Source organism: Xyrauchen texanus, chromosome 2, assembly GCF_025860055.1.
Source record: "Xyrauchen texanus isolate HMW12.3.18 chromosome 2, RBS_HiC_50CHRs, whole genome shotgun sequence".
Lineage (NCBI taxonomy): Eukaryota > Metazoa > Chordata > Actinopteri > Cypriniformes > Catostomidae > Xyrauchen > Xyrauchen texanus.
In genome coordinates this window covers 24,038,669-24,055,694 of record NC_068277.1, presented here as the reverse complement: position 1 = coordinate 24,055,694, position 17,026 = coordinate 24,038,669, and the positions used below count along the sequence as shown (strand labels likewise).

The following is a 17,026-nucleotide window of genomic DNA, read 5'->3' as shown; positions in this document are numbered from 1 at the left end:
TGTAACACAGATATTTACCAGAGCCATAAATAGCCACAAGAGAAATGAACTTGCCTAAACTTATGAGCCACTGTTACTTTAACAGGTGCAGACCAAAAGTAATCTGTCCCTTTAAGAAGAGCTCTGGTCTGTGATTGAAAGGGCAGCGTGTGTATGAGTCAGGGGCTTTAGAGCAAGCATGTGTGTCAGTAAGCAGCCAGGAAGTGGGACATCAACTACACCAGCAACAGTCCCATTAGACAGCTGCCCTAGATGCAGTCTCTCTTTCTCCACTCTCTCCTTCTTGTCATCTCTTTCAATTTTCTAGTTTTGCAGTAAACCCTGACTGCTACTTTGGGACTTGTTTGGATCCAGACACATCCCTAGAGGTCTTTCTCAATATTGGACCTCAGTGCTGTGCAGTGACTTAGTAGTTGTGCTGGTATAGTGACGGATCCTGCCGTGTCTACTGTCCACCCATGCTGCGTGTGTTTATCCTGTGTGCCCAGAATGTGCTGACGCATGATGAGGACATTAGCGATGCCTACTGCACAGTCACATATGAAGGTAGGGGCCAGAAGGATGGACCAGGGTGAAACTTATAGAATAATTTAGAATAAGGGTGAGAAGTATTTAAGTTTATTGTCTGGTTTTGTTTTGCTCAGAATGACATTTTCCTTCTCTGTACAATCGCATTCAAATTCTCTTTTTCTCTCTGCTGTTGTCTGTCTTCCTACTTTCCACATTCCATCAAGCGGGCTATTATTGGAAAAGCAGATGCAGTCTCTCTCTATCTCTCTCTCTCTCTCTCTTTCTCTCGTGAATATATATATTAATAAATGGGTGTCCTGTTGCACTTGGTGCATGTGAGTGAGTGGTGCAGAGATGCTGTGTGTTTCTAAGAGATGCTGTGTCATTACAGTTTTGGCTCAGAGTGGTGATCTTTATGCTTTATGTTCAAAGCTTTTAGGGGCCCATAATTATAAGGTGAGGTAGACCTCCTCTGTACCAACCTAGCTCAGCACTGTTATGTGTTTTTCTTTGTAAAAATTGTTAGCTTAAATTAACCACTGACGATCCAGGTGTAATATATACTCACTCTATTATAAAGCTTCTCAGTACACACAGTTTGTGAAGACCTTAACTATTAAAGGGATAGTTCACCCCAAATGAAAATTCTGTCATCATTTCCTCACTCAAATGTTGTTCCAAACCCATTTGACTTCCTTCCTTACTTGTAACACAAATGGATATATTAGGCAGAATGTAAGTCTCAGTCACCATCACCATTCACTTTCATTTTATGGCAAAAAGAGCAGCATCAACATTTAAAAAAAATTCTGCAGGCTTGGAATGATGCAAATGAAGACTCAACTTTAACCCCCCCTTTTCATTTATTTAGTTTTTTTTATCTTTTAAAGAGATAGTTCATCCAAAAATGAGAATTCTCTCATCATTTACTCACCCTCATGCCATCCCAGATGTGTATGACTTTTTTTTTCTTCTGCTGAACACAAATGAAGAGTTTTAGGAGAATATCTCAGCTATGTAGGTCCATGCAAGTGAATAATGGCCAGAAATAACATAAAGGCAGCATAAAAGTAATCCATATGACTCCAGTGGTTAAATCAATATCTTCAGAAGCAAAATGATTGATGTGGGTGAGAAACAGATCAATACTTTAGTCCTTTTTTCAACCCAATATCATGAGAACTCGTTGGCTAAATCATATGAAATCGTACAAGATCATTCGTATGAATTCGTAAGAATTCGAGATGTGCAAATACCCAGATGTGTAATGCGGAAGTGAGCAAAAGTTCCACGTGTCAGACGTTGCGTACATGTTTATTAATTTTATGCCCTATAACCGAAACCCCATATCTAAACCTAACCATAGAGTAGAGTCTGTAAATATGTAAGGTGTATATTTTGTATTACGGGAGAAAGTAATTGTCGCATTTTATAAGGAGATGAGGGAGAGTGGCTGTTGCAAAAGACGTACGAATTTGTACGACCCAACTGGTTTTCATACAATTTAACCAACTCATACAAATCTGTATGATTTCACCATGAGAGTGTGTTGCCTTTTTTTTACTCTAAATCTCTTTACTCATATTGCTTATGAAGATATGGATTTAATCACTGGAGTATAATAGAATACGTTTATGTTTCCTTTATCTGATTCTTCAACCACCATTCACTTGCATTGTAAGGACCTACAGAGCTGATACATTCTTCTAAAAATCTTTGTTTGTATTCTGCTGAAGAAAGAAAGTCATACAAATCTTTGATGTCATGACGGTGAGTAAATGATGAGAGAATTTTCATTTTTGGGTTAACTATACCTTTAAGTTTAGCAGAGTTCAAAAAACAATAGGAATATCATTCTAGTATATTCTCTTTTACAATGTATGTATGTCTGATGCTGGTTAGTCAAACAGCTATCTGACATAAACACATTCTTTGGATTAATATTTTTCCTCTTTTTTTGGTCAGTACATTGACTTGAATTTAGCTGAATTTTTATCCCATCCCGACCCCATATTTTGGTTGCCCTCTGGGTTGAAACCCTCTGTATTTCCTAGGGAATACTGTTCATTTTCTCAATAGAGGGCTTGTCATAGCTTTAGTCATGAGGCAATCATTTACCAGCACATTCTCAGACAGCAGTATATTGTGATTGTGATAAAGTGCTAAATCATAATATTAGATTAATACAGTGGTGCATAACCTTCCATTACATCCATTCACCAAGGGTGCGTTAAATGAGCAAAAACTATTGTCTTGTGTTTTTCCCTTTTTTTTCCTGTTACAGGGGTCATGACATGGAATAAAATTTTCCATGATTGTTTGACATATTAAAGGTCATTGTAGAGTAAAAACATACTTTAAGTTTCAGAATTCAAAACTAACTTCTCACTGCAAAAAGAGCATTTGTTGAAACCAAGCTGCCAACATGAATCATTCTTTGCTTCCTCGACATTGTCATGTCACACATTTGCATCTGATCACCTCCACGACAACACATCAATGCCTAATTTACCTTATCACTTCTGTAGCCCGCCCAGCAGCAGTGAGCAGTGAGATAGCAAGGAAAGATCAAATAATAACAGTGGGTGTTTACTGTCAAGTCTTAAAGGAAAAGCAGTACCAAAAACAGAGCGTTTCTGCTAGCGGGTCAAAATGAGGGGGGAAAATTATCATGTTTAAAAATATGTGAATGTAATTTGTAAAAAACAACTTCAAAGAATATATATATATATATATATATATATATATATATATATATATATATATATATATATATATTGTTGAAAACAAAATGATTAGCCCCCTATGAAATATTTAGTTATTTTCCAAATAATTCCCAAGTGCTGTTTAATGGAGCAAAGATTTTTTTAAACATAGCATTTCTAAACATAATAGTTTATTTAGGCAACTTAGAGTGTTTATAATACAACTAGAAAAAAAATTATAGCCAAGAATAAAAATTATAACCAAGAATGGGCTGCGACTCCTGAGTCGCAGCCCATTGCTCCTTAGCAAATCTCTCAAGCTCCTCCAGATTTGTTGGTCTCCTGGCATGGACTCTAGTCTTCAGTGTGGCCCACAGATTTTCTATGGGATTCAAGTCTGGGCTTTGTTGAGGCCAGTCAAGGATGTTCACTTTGCTTGTTTGGAGGTAGTTTTTCACCAGAAGTGAGGTATGCTTTGGGTCGTTATCATGCTGGAAGACGAAATGTCAACACAAACCAAGTTTTGTTGCAGATTGCCTGAGGTTTTCTTTCAAAATCTTCGCAAAGACTTCCTTTTTCATGATTCCTTCGACCCTGATGAGATTCCGAGTTCCACGCACTGAAACATCCCCACAGCATTATACTCCCACCGCCATGTTTCACTGTGGGAACGGTGTTCTTTGGGTTGAGCGCCTCTTTCTCCATGGCCAAAGAGCTCTAGTTTTGTCTCATCTGACCAAAGGACACGTTTCCAGTATGCATAATTTTTCTCTAGGTTGTCCTCTGCAAACTTCAGTCTAGCTTGGAAGTGTCTCTTCTTCAGAAGTGGAGTTTTTCTTTGTCTGCAACCTCGCAGTCCATTCTAGTGACTGTCTTCATTGAGACATCAATCCCAGACTTGGCTAAATCATTCACTAGTGTCTTGGCAGTTGTTCTTGGGTCTTCAGAAACCACTCTCACCAGTTTTCTTTCCAAGGTTTTTGAAATCTTTCACTTCCTGCCTCTGCCAGTCTTGTTCTCCACTGTGTGGGCCTCTTCAAACTTCTTGATAATATTTCTCACGGCAATTCTTGACACCTGAAAAGGCTTTGATAAACGTGTATATCCTTCTCTTGCTTTGTGAGCATTAACAATTCTTTTTCTCAAGTCTAAACAAATTTCTTTTGTCCTTGCCATGATGACAGTTTTATATTACTTTACTTTTGCAGGATACTAATCCTCAGTTTGTAGTGCAACTTAAAGGCTTGCAGGATTAATTAGGTTAATTAGGCAAGTCATCGGATAACAGTGGTTGGTTCTGTAGCCAATCAAACAGATCATTCCTTAAGGGGGATAATAATATTGACCTTAGCAATTTTTTAAGATATTTAAGTAATTATTTTATTTCAGGCAAATTGAAATAAACAAGGCTTTCTCCTGAGGAAAAATATAATAAGAAATACTGTGTTAAAATCCCTGTGCTCTGTTAAACATTACTTGGGAAATATTTGAAAAAGAATTGAAATTTCATAGGGGGGCTAATAATTTTGTCTTCAACTGTATGTGTGTATATATATATATATATATATATATATATATATCAGGGCTGAAATGATTAGTCAACATGTATCAACAAACATTTTCCTTTTTCGAATTGTTGTTTGATCTCATTTAACGTAATATGGGATCACGTTAAACTGTAATGATGGTGCGTGAGAGCAGCACTGCAGTTTGCGCAAGACTGAGGAGATGAAGAATTATATAGCTCACAGTCCAGATGCACTCTAAACTTTCCAAACAGCTTCAGAAGATGTAGATCCCAAAGTATGAGGAAATTATACAAAAAAACAAACAAGTAAATTCAGAAGCACTCTCGTTGTGGAATAAGCAGAGCTGGAGCTCTTTAAAGGAAACACCCAGGCGCGGCATCTTAAATGCAGTTATGTTTAATGCGTTATAGCTTTATTAAAGTTCAAATAATACAGAAGCAAATTATGTGAATAACTACAAACTCAGAAACTGTAATTTCTCTGTGTGGTCAAGTGCCGTAGAGATTGAAAATGCACCCGGCTGATGGACACTCTGTCACGGGACACTCATCAAAGCTAGATTAGAACGTAATGGCTTGCAAATTATTGAATCATAATATATGTCACTGTGCATTTGAAAAATACTGCAGAAGAAAAATTGTTATCAGATGGTTGAATATAATATTAAAAATGTAAATATTTTAAAATATCTAAAAATCCTTTAAAAAAAGATGCATTCACATGAGAAGCAGCATATCAAATATTTAGACTTGCTTTTAGAGATCTTGAATATATAAATATTTTGTCTTTACTGCACTCACAGAGTTATAACCAACTGAAAAAATACACTTATTTACAAAATACACATATATAAGGTACATTCTCTTAAAGCAAGTCTAAATATCTCATAAATGTTTTTTTTTTTTAAACAGTTTTAAATAGAAACCGACAGAAAAACTTGGTAACAATAGGATTTTTTGCAATGAATTTCTTTACTGAATTAAACTTAATAAAAATATTTTTTTCCCCATTAATTCAGTGAATGTCTTTTTAGAGGAATTTTTAAAAGATGATTTTGTCCTCTGTATTAGTAAGCACATTTAATTCAACCTTTTAAGTCGGGCCACAACCTGAATTATCGGTTAAGATCTAGTGATTCATCATTAGCGAATAGTTGAATAATCGTTAGATTAATCTATTATAAAATAATAATTTGTTGCAGCTCTAATATATATATATATATATATATATATATATATATATATATATATATATATATATATATATATATATAAATGCATGTCATGACCCCTTTAACTGGTTTGATTCTTGCTTTCTCTATTGCTGAGGCACTGGAAAGTCTAAAAACATATTGTACTGTATACTAAGTGTCTGCCACACCTGTGTCTTTCCAATATTTAGTTACAATACACCAGATATACTTCATTTGTACAAATGCAGAAATACAGGTTGTGATACTAATAGCCCATGTTTTGATTAAATCGCCTGCAAATCACAAATAAAATCTAAATCGAACCTCTCAATCCATATATTCCAGCATTTTTTTACTGATTGATGATGTAAGTTCAAGAGTCAGGAAGATTCACATTAAGACTTCAGCATTCTGTCTGAATCATGGCATGTTCAGTAGGTGGTGCTCCTCTCCTGGAAAAGCCCACTAACAAGTTGAACAAGCCCCTAAATGTACAGAGAGACCATAGAGGCTCTTTATGTACTGTACACTATTCTGAAGCTATATACAGTAGATACAGTATATACTATATATAGTAAACTAATGTTTAAGTGCTTTAAAAAGAGAGTTGTTTAGTTTGAATAAATTAGGTAATTACAGGTGGCATGAAATTCCAGAAAATATTTGACCAAAATTAATATTTACAGAATGTTATTCATACTAAGTCAAATGCATGTGTTATTTTTAAGTTTTTTTATTTATTTTTCAATTTTTTTATAGGTTTTATATTTCAAGTAAATGAGAACAGAGAGAAATTGTGGATGGGGTGAGAGAAGAACAAAGAGGCAGGAAACGTTTAAATTTCCTCTTGAGTTATGGGCTGGGTCACTGGAAAGGAAAGCGTGCTCAAAAGTAAGCTTGGCTTCTTTGGCTCAGTAAGTTCCCACATGACAACCTCTGTGTTAACGTGTAAAAAGTGCTTGTAAAGGAAGACAGTGAGACACTTTTATCAAGGACCTCAGACTCCTTATCAAGGATGCAGACAGAGATAGATTTTCTCAAGATTGGGGTGGGCTTATACAACCCCTGATACATTCTTTTCTAGAGGTCACACTCATCTTCATCTTTGGACATTAAGATCACAGGACATATTTATCCTTAGAGCCTGCTTTGCACACATTTCAACGCTCTGGGATTTCTTTAAAGGAACTGTACCTTTTTTATGGTCTGATGGTAGTTTGGTCCTCTTTTCTGTTGGAGAGTTTTTGGGGCATCAAGGCAGCATGTTGAGGTGTTTGCTACAGAGGGCAACCAACTTAAGGAATGTAGAGAAAGGAGAGAGACACAGTGACCCGCTTGCTAGCATCACTTTCAGAGGTAAGAGATGACACAAGTGAATGGTAAAAAAAATACAATAAAATACATATTCACTATACATACATAACATCTATTATGGAACTGTGGTAAATATGAGGTGCATTACATTGCGGTCTTTGAGAATCTGCTAGACCTTTGGTCACCGCTTTTGATGGATGCTAATTTATACCCGTATCATTTTAAACTGGAATATTAAATATACAGTACTGTGCAAAAGTTTTAGGCAGTTGCAAAAAAGTGAATATATATATATATATATATATATATATATATATATATATATATATATATATATATATATATATATATATATTTTAAATAATGCCATTTTTATTTATCAAATAACTTCAAACAAAGTGTTTTAAACATAACAAATTCTACTAGGTACACTTGCACACAGTTTTTCAAAGTTGTTAACAGGTAGGTTGTTCAGAGCATCTTGGACAACTTGCCACAGTTTTTGTATTTACTTTGTCTCAATTGCCTGTCTCTTCTGACTCAATGATATTGAGATCAGGTCTCTTTGGGGGCTTCTATTCTATTTGCAAAAAGGAATGTTTGGAAATCGAATATTGATATTTCTCATTGATACACTAAAGCAGAAGGTATAAAACAACCATGTTAAGACAAAGGTTTTTGTGTAATATTTAATGTTCTTAAGACTTCTGCACAGTACTGCACTTTATAGGGGAGCAGAACTTTGATAGTCTTCAATGTCCCATTTGTGGAGCTGGTAACAACATTAGAATTTAATAGAATGAAAGAAATGCATTAGCAAACTCTATAGACATAGTTAGAAGGACCTTTCTGACAGGTCAGTCTAACATTGATTATAGCAAGGTAGAGATGGCTGCCAAGAATGTGATGATTGATGATTTGACTAACTGCACTGAATAACTTCACTTTGAGAAGATATAGACAATGATCTATATGATAATACATTATAATCTTAGATAATACATCTAAATAATCTAGAAGATATATCCGAGCTCTCGTAATAATGTTAAATAAGTTATCGCATTAAATTAATTAATTAATGAGACCACCACTTTTAGACTACCTCTCAACCCGTGTAGCAGTTCCTCTTATTGTTCCTTATTTCCTGTTCCAGCTCAGGGATTTACAGGAACATGTTTGTATGTGCATGTGCATTATAGCTTGTGGAGGTTTCCATGGTAACAACAAACTTTTCTTTGTAGTGTTCCAATATGAGGGAACTCAAAAGAGTTGGAAACTCTAATAAATTCCCACCTTATTATTTTTATTGTATCTTTTGTTTGTTTTGAGTATGACTTAATTTGGTTATTGGTTGATGGCTATTGCCGGATGATCAGAGAAACAATGCAGTTCCTGCCTCTGTTATTTAGCAGATCACTGGTGAACAACTTATAATCTTGGCAAACTGTCTTCTTGATGACGTCAAACAGAAATGTTATACATTTCAACAGGAATTTTTTATTTTGATACTTTTATTTTGTTTCAAACATGTGAACCATACATAAGAACATTAGGAAATTTAACACACCGATAAGAGTGGGTATTAATAGCCTCCTGACAAAGTTTGAGGTCTAGAAACCAAATTCTTCCTTCCTCTGATTACTCTCCTCATGGTGATTGTAATGTACCCTCATGAAACTCACCCTATTTAAGCAGCCACCATGTTGGATAGTGAGGTTAATAGTGTTTTTGCTACTCCTCCTAAACATTTTTTATCAGATAATCTTTAGACCGAGCTACACAGAATTGATTGAAAAGAATTTTGATTTTCATGAATGATATTTGTTGAAAAGTTACAGCAATACGAAGTTGATCCTGGTGACCACTGTGCTTGGCTGTGCTAACTCTCGGCTTTGAATATCCCTTTGGTGGTTTTCAACCTTGTGGCACCATGATCCAGTAGATTGTGCAGAGCACTGTGGATCAGAAGGGTATAGATTTGAACCCTCCTTGGGGGCGACTGGTGAAGTGATGGGATTTTGCTTGGTTCATCATATCTACTCTATGTGTTTGTTGTGTCATGCTTTGTGTGATGCAATAGGTGCCATTTTGGGTTCTTGGCTCCTTATTGCTGCTTGCAGCTATATGTAATTCATTCATTCATTCATTTTTTGTTAATTAAATCAGTTTTGCTGGCAATTCCTTTAATAAAATCCTTTTTCCACAATTTTCCCACGTAGCATGTCATGTAGTGTTTTGCACACTTTATGCATGCATAACTGCAAAGTATTTCCTTTTTCACCTCTTTTGATGTATAGGCTGCCCCTAATTCTGTCAAATACAGAGACACAGAGTCACTCTGTCTACTCTATAAACACTTACATCTAACAATAGAAGGAGCAAAGAGCAGGTCACTGTTTTAGGAGGTTATGATTGCAAAATACATGGTTTGTACATATAAAACATTTTATGGTAATTTATTTTTTCCATATAGTTTTTCATAATTGGTAGAAATTTCACAGATATAGTTTCACATAACACAGCCAGTTGACTAATTCCATTCTAATCAGAGGGATCTTGTGTTTCCTTAATCATTACTGTGTGTTTGTGTGTGTGCACATTTGTGTCTTCCTGTCTATGTGAATGTTAGGGAGAGGGCATAAGATACTCTGGAAACATAAAATTAGCTACAGTAAGTGTTTTTTCCTCAGGCACGGTATCAAATACCATCTCCATTTATAGACATCAAGGATGCAAATTATCCTCAGTCCGCACACTGAGTCCTCAGCTCCAGAGCTCTGAGTAAGCAACAATATATGCAGACAGTAAAGGAGGGAAAGAGATCGTTTGGCTTATTTTGTGCAGAAGTCATGTATTTTAGAAATAAAAGTGGAAAACCAAAAACAGTCAGTTTGCCTTATACTACTGCTGTATTAATACAACAAAATGGCAAGGCCAAAACTGTTATTGAGGCCTTGTATCTACTCAATCGTGGTAGATATAGTACCTACTGTGTCAATATCTGAGTGAGATCTAGATAAGGTCTACTACAGCTAAATACATTTATTTAGGGTCTGAAATTTTGAGTTCCATCTGGTTTAATTATAAGTTATTATCAAAGTTATGGTTTCCTGACTATTTTCAGATTGTATCAACCAATTGCCTATATCTGATTATTTTTTACATTAACACTAAATGTTTAGGTTACTATTGTAACCTCAGTTCCCTGATGGAGGGAACAAAACGTTGTGTCGAAGAAGCTACACTAGGGGTCCATATTTAATCACGCCATGTGCTGAACCGTGAACGTGCGCTTCTGACGCAGGTGCAGGCAGATAGTTGCGTGCCAAAGCGACAGGCCGTGTCAGACTGCACGTACCCTTCCCCAACACCCCATAAAATCGTCATAACCTTCTAGTTCCCTACACCCAGAAAGGGGGAACAAGGTGACGTGCAAAGCATGGGAGCAAGCCGCGCCAGCCGCGCATTTTCTCTCTCAATGTTTCTCGCATAGATTTAAAGCGGGGGTAAGGGATAAGAGCGCCTCAGTGGAGGGGAAAGGCGCTAGATGCACGCGCTACACCCGGTCAGTTGTTTCCGCGTTTACCGAGTTCTACTGGCTCGGACCTGAGAGAACATGAAAACTGACGTGAAACTGACTATGTACGCTACCATTACGGTGCTGTCTGAATGGATCAAGATGTGCTCGCCCCGACTTAGCGAGAGGAACCTCCGTAGGGCAAGAAGTACAGCAAGCAACACTAGGCAGTTGATGTGCCAACGCAAAGGGGCCCTTTCCAGAGGCCAGCGGCTGCGTGCCCATTGCATACGGCGCTCCAACCCTGTTTGGAGGCGTCTGTGGTGACCAGAACGCTTCGGGACACCTGCTGTAAGGGACTCCTGTCTGTAGAAAAGAGAGGTGTGTCCTGGGTTTGAAAGTCTGGCAGCAGGCGGGGGTGATAAACACACGGTGCGTGCCGCGGCGCCATGCCCATCTCGGGACTCAAGTCTGGAGCCAATGCTGAAGCGGGCTCATATGCATCAACCCCAGCAGCGCGTCTGCCGCAGAGGACGCCATATACCTCGGGAGCCCCTGAACCGTCGTGCCTGGCTTGAACAAGGTGAGGCATTTCAGCACTGACTGCGCATGCTAGTTGGTGAGGTGCGCTACCATTGAGACTGAGTCTAACTCCATGCCGAGAAAAGAGATGCTCCGAACTGGGGCGAGCTTGCTCTTTTCCCAGTTGACCTGAAGCCCTAGGCGGCTGAGGTGCCTAAGCACCTGGTCCCTGTGGGTGCATAGTAACTCTCTGGAGTGGGCCAGGATGAGCCAGTTGTCGAGGTAGTTGAGTATGCGGATGTCCACTTCCCTTAGCGATGCAAGGGCTGCCTCTGTGACCTTTGTGAAGACGTGAGGGGACAGGCACATGCCAAAGGGGAGGACCTTGTACTGATACACCTGGCCGACGAACGCAAACCATAGAAAGGGTCCACGTCGAGGCAAGATTGAGACATGGAAGTACGCGTCCTTCAGGTCTACCGCTGCGAGCCTGAGCGGAAGTCAACGAGCGTGTCGAGGGGCGGGTGGTTCGCTGGGGATGTTCCCGGCGAAACCAAGCCCGCTGCCATCCCCAAATTGCCTCCATCGCCAGCCGGGTCATCCTCAATCCCGTGCGAAGGAGGATTGACGCGGGGGGCGGCTGGAGTGGCCTTCCTTTTTAGGAAGGAAAGCCGCGACCGCAACGTTGCCATGGTAAGGTTCTCGCAGTGTGAACACAAACCATCCAGAAACGCTGCCTCGGTGTGATCGCCCAGACACATGAGGCAGCGCCTGTGACCATCAGGAGCGGAGAGAACTCGACCGCATCCAGGAACTACACAGGGGCGGAAGGGCATCTTTATAAAGATGCGTCCTGAAAAGGAAGTTCAACACCGCTGTGTATTGCTCTTTTAGAGAAATAAACTCTTTTTGGGAAATATTCTCTTTTAAAAGCACTGTCGAAGCACCCAGGGGCAAAGCTGCACTACTGTGCAGAGAAGGAGAAAGCCGCTGATATGCGCCATAGATCCAACAGCATACGCTCTTGCAGAGATGAAGTGAACAGTCTCGTGAATGCAGCTCGCTGATCACACAACCGTTCAGCTCTGAAGGAAAATTCTGAATGGAAAGACACATTTCCCTCCCTTTTTACCCGTATGTCCGGGGGCGGGACATGCAAATTCTGTCTGCCAATTTCTCATTGGCCTTGCTCTCAAGAGAGCTGCTTCGACACAACGTCGAAGTGAGCGACAGACGGGGAACAAAAAGTTACAGTCCAGGACTTTAAAGGTCAAATTCCAGACACTCTCCTACACATTCTGGTTGAGATTGTCATGGCATGCCATTATTCACCCTTATTCTCAATCTTCTGTTGTTCTCCTCTGGCTTGTGTAAATTCTTTAAGGCTCCAAGTCTGTTTCGGGCCTACACTGACTGGCAAAAAAGGTTTTACCACAATTGCCACTGGGACTATATCTGCCAAAGGAACTTGTTTTAACTTTATTCACACCTCCTGACATCTACGTTGAAAACAGAAAGATAAACAGAGCACTCTCTTAAAACAATTAATAGCTTGACAGACCATTTGTGATTTACATGGATTCAAGAGTTTTTGTGTGTGTGTGTGTGTGTGTGTGTGTGTGTTTTTAGGCATCCCTTTGGTGCCTGTTTGTGCTTTAAAGAGGTCTTAAAACCCCTCAAATATAAAATCTTCTGTCAGCTCATTAGATAAGCTATAAGTTATCTATCAGAAATGCAGGCTAAACAGCAAGCCTTATCTGAGTCCCTGTGGAAATCTTTCATTTGTACAGTATTTGTCAAGTCTAAGTTACTCGCTCATTTTAATCATGGTTTTATTGGAGGCCATTAACTGGAATATTCTGTTAGATACAATGGCCCATCTGATAGCATATTTCCATGAACATTTTTCGAATTGCCATTTAGCAAATCTGATTGGTTACTTAGAACTTTTGCTCTTGCGTGATACTGTATACAATGTGTCAGCATTATGTAAATAAAATATTACTGAATGGAGTAATATTATGTGTGACCGGGCGGAGGGCGGGGCCGGGTCGTGATTCTACACACCCGGCCCCTTATCAGGCTAATCAAGCCTCCGAGAGGGATAAAGGCTGACTGCGGATGGTGGTGCGGAGAGAGAGAGAGAGAGAGAGAGAGAGAGAGAGAGAGCGTTTATGGGCAGCTGTCAGACACCTTTGTGTGTTTTGTCTTTTTGTTTAAGTTCCTCATTAAAATATTATTTATATTTTCAAGCCGGTTCTCGCCTCCTCCTATCCATTAATCCCTTTACACTAAGGTGTCGGACTTCTGCCAGTAAACGCTCTCTCTCTCCCGCACCACCGTCTGCAGTCGACCTTTATCCATCTCGGGATTAGCCTGATAAGGGGCCGGGTGTGAATAATCACTATCTGGCCCGCCCTCTGCCCTGTCACAGTCTGCTTTCCATTCCATAACTGTTACATAAATTATTTTTATTTATTTTTTTAGGTAACATACAGTATATGCACCATAAAGAAATAAACACACCAACAGTTATCTTCCTTTTTATGTTCTTTTAGGGACAAAAAAGAAAACCAAAATCATCAAAAATAATGTCAATCCTGTGTGGAATGAGGTTGGTTAATTCCTATGCTTACAAATTTGAATTAACCAAAAATAAAATATATATTTTTTTATTATAATGAGGTTTACAAATGTTTTCCAAGTAATTATTCTGTTCTCCGTTCCATTTTCTTTCTCCCAGGGCTTTGAGTGGGACTTGAAGGGCATACCTTTAGATTCTGGAGCAGAGCTTCATGTTGTCGTCAAGGATCATGAGAAAATGGGCAGGAATAGGTAGGATCTCTTTTTCTCTAACTCATTCTTTATATCTCTCTGTTAACAAGAGTGTATGTATGTTTTTAAAACAAGAATCACTCTGAAAATACAGCAATAACAACTCATCTGCCTGCTTGAATGTGATGGCTGATCATAAAAAACAAGTACTCAACAATTCAGTTGGGAGTGCTTTAGAATTTATGGAATGTGGCATTGTTTAAATGACAAGTGGCATTAGTGTGGGATGTATAACAGCCTCTCAGTTTGCTACTCATTCCCATATCCTCATGGTTCCTGAAGGCAGTTCTTAATTTACTTGTAGCTGTATCAACTGGTTGGAAAATTAGACTGCAAAAGATATGGAACGTACTAAATCTGCTTTCAGCATCAGAGTGGTTTTTGTTCACCTATTAATGTAGTGAAAGCCTGAAGTTTTTCCATTCATAGCAGGGCCATATCTAGGGGGGTGCTGGGGTTTGTTGTGGCTCCTCTTTCCTCTTAAGCCTGGTCTGAGCCTAAGAAAGCAACAGAAGAAAATACGTTTTTAAAGAATTTGGCTAGACAGTGTGCCACTCAGGGTCAGATGCTTAGTCATCCATGTGTCAAAATTGTTTATCTTATTAACTGTATCTATCTATTTGTGTGAGTGTGTGTGTGTATTGTCATTTCTTGCCATGAGATTGCAAATTTATGACCATTCAATTTAAGCATGTCAGATGTTTTTAAGAGAGGGAAACAAAAAATCTGGAGTTCTGTCAAATTTGCCATTTGAATTGATTATTTTCACATGCAAATTAACTTGTAATTCGCTGCAAATGTGTTCCAGAAGTTTGCAGCTCTTCATTGGTAGAGTTGAAACTGCTGCAAAATATTTAGCTACAATGGACATGTTTGCCACAAGTTTGCTGCAAAGCTCAGTTGCATGTGCACTCAAAAACACATTTTAGCCTATTTTTAAGATGTATCCATTTCAATTGAATAACAAATTTCCTAATTGAATTGAATAGTCTTGAAGAAAATGTAATTAATAAAACTTGCATTTTGTAAGATTTGTAAATTTTATTTTGTTAAAGATTAGGCAATTCAATTAGATGGAAATTTACATTTACATTTATGCATTTGGCAGACGCTTTTATCCAAAGCGACTTGCAGTGCACTTATTACAGGGGCAATCCCCCCAGAGCAACCTGGAGTTAAGTGTCTTGCTCAAGGACATGATGGTGGTGGCCATGGGGATCGAACCAGCAACCTTCTTATTAACAGTTATGTGCTTTAACACACTATGCCACCACCACTCTGAATTTGTTATTCAATTGAAATGGATACATCTTGAAAATAGGCTAAAATATAAAAAAAAAAAAATTGAGTGTGGAAACAATCAGTGAAGAATTTGCAGCAAATTTGCCATTTACTCTCGATTTTTGTAAGGATGGACACAACAGGGGAGGGGGTGGGGGAGGGATTGGATCGGGAAAGTACCTCAAGCCTGGCCTTGAAGTCGCCCGTGATGCTACCATACAGATGTCAGAGAACTGGCCACAAGGCTACAGCTCCGAGCCTGTAAGATGTTAACAGCTCTTTGTGTCTTTACAGGTTTCTGGGGGAGTGTCGGGTGGCTCTTCGAGATGTGCTTAACTCTCCAAACCTGGCTGCTACTTTCACTGTGTCCCTGGTAGACACCAAGCGGAATAGCACAGGGGTGCGTTTCTCTGTCTGTCTATATTTCTCACTTTCATTTTCTTTCCTGCTGACTCTGACTTCTATTGCATTTACTGTCACATTGACTGATGGAGGCATTGGCACATGCCACCTGGAGTCTTCATTATTCACTCATTGTATTCAAAGATGATGGTGTAGAGAAAAAGCTAGGGATAGATTGGAAATATTACTTTTAAACCCACGCAGTTCTTTCTCAGCACACTCCAGTGAAACCATTCCAAAGGATGAAGTGCATGCACACTCACTCAAACACGGCATTGCCTGTTCCGCTCTCAGGCCCCTTTTCCTGTAAGTCCCATTTAGAAATGATTAGACCCTCTCACCTTTCTGATAAAGTGGTGCCGCTTTAGACGTCAAGAGTGAATTCCTAAAACAAATTTTTAGATGTTGAGAGAAGTACTTTCCACACCCCACCTTTATGTCCACCACTGTTTGTACAAATGACACCCCTATATAAATTAACAAAAATGTGACTAAAGAAGTTCTAAAAGGCTATTTCTTACACAAAGAGTGCCATTTCCTGGCATTGTGTTGGTTTATGTATGTGGGTAGGTTGACGTTGGGTGATGGAAAGCAAAAAAAAAAACATTAAAAAGGAGATGGAAAGGTGGAGTTAGTCCTCTTAGCTCCTTTGCATCCGTTTGCCCTTGAAATAGCTGAATCCGGAAATAATTTCAGGAAAGAACATTATAAGGTATCACCCTGACGCCGGTCTAATCTCAAAAACAGTTCAAAACAACTCACCCTCCTAAATCTTCACTGAAAGTCCCACTTTTGATTAACTTTTACAATTATAAAGGTTCCAGTTAATGAAAGAACTGTCTTGATAATAAAATAGTTCTGTTCTCTCACTGATGCCTGTATCTACGTTTACATTTATGCATTTGGCAGACACTTTTATCCAAAGTGACTTACAGAGCCCTTATTACAGGGACAATCCCCCCGGAGCAACTTAGAGTTAAGTGCCTTGCTCAAGGACACAATGCTGGTGGCTGTGGGGATCAAACCGATAACCTTCTGCTTAACAGATTAGTGCTTTAGCCCGCTACGCCACCACAATTGTATCTGGACAATGCTGCATTTTACAATAGCTTTGAACGTTGCTTATCCAATCAGATTTCAGAGTTCTGGTTGTGTATGCTTATTGGTCAATACAGCATTCCTGCCATCCTAAAATATACAATATAGTAACATTTGGCAA

General features: G+C 38.8%; 1 protein-coding gene across 2 annotated transcripts in view; it reads left to right on the top strand.

The window, feature by feature from the left end:
• Window positions 1-249: 249 nt before the first annotated feature.
• LOC127656262 (dysferlin-like) overlaps window positions 250-17,026 on the top strand; it is a 122,670-nt gene continuing 105,893 nt past the window's right edge. The window contains exons 1-4 of one of the 2 annotated variants that reach the window (XM_052144501.1): window positions 250-546; window positions 13,848-13,903; window positions 14,033-14,124; window positions 15,700-15,805. In XM_052144501.1, the coding sequence (XP_052000461.1) occupies window positions 459-546; window positions 13,848-13,903; window positions 14,033-14,124; window positions 15,700-15,805 (342 nt within the window). In that variant the 5' untranslated portion in view covers window positions 250-458. Of the gene's footprint in view, window positions 547-6,882; window positions 7,293-13,847; window positions 13,904-14,032; window positions 14,125-15,699; window positions 15,806-17,026 lie in introns of those variants that run through there. The other variant, XM_052144510.1, reaches the window with a different exon arrangement.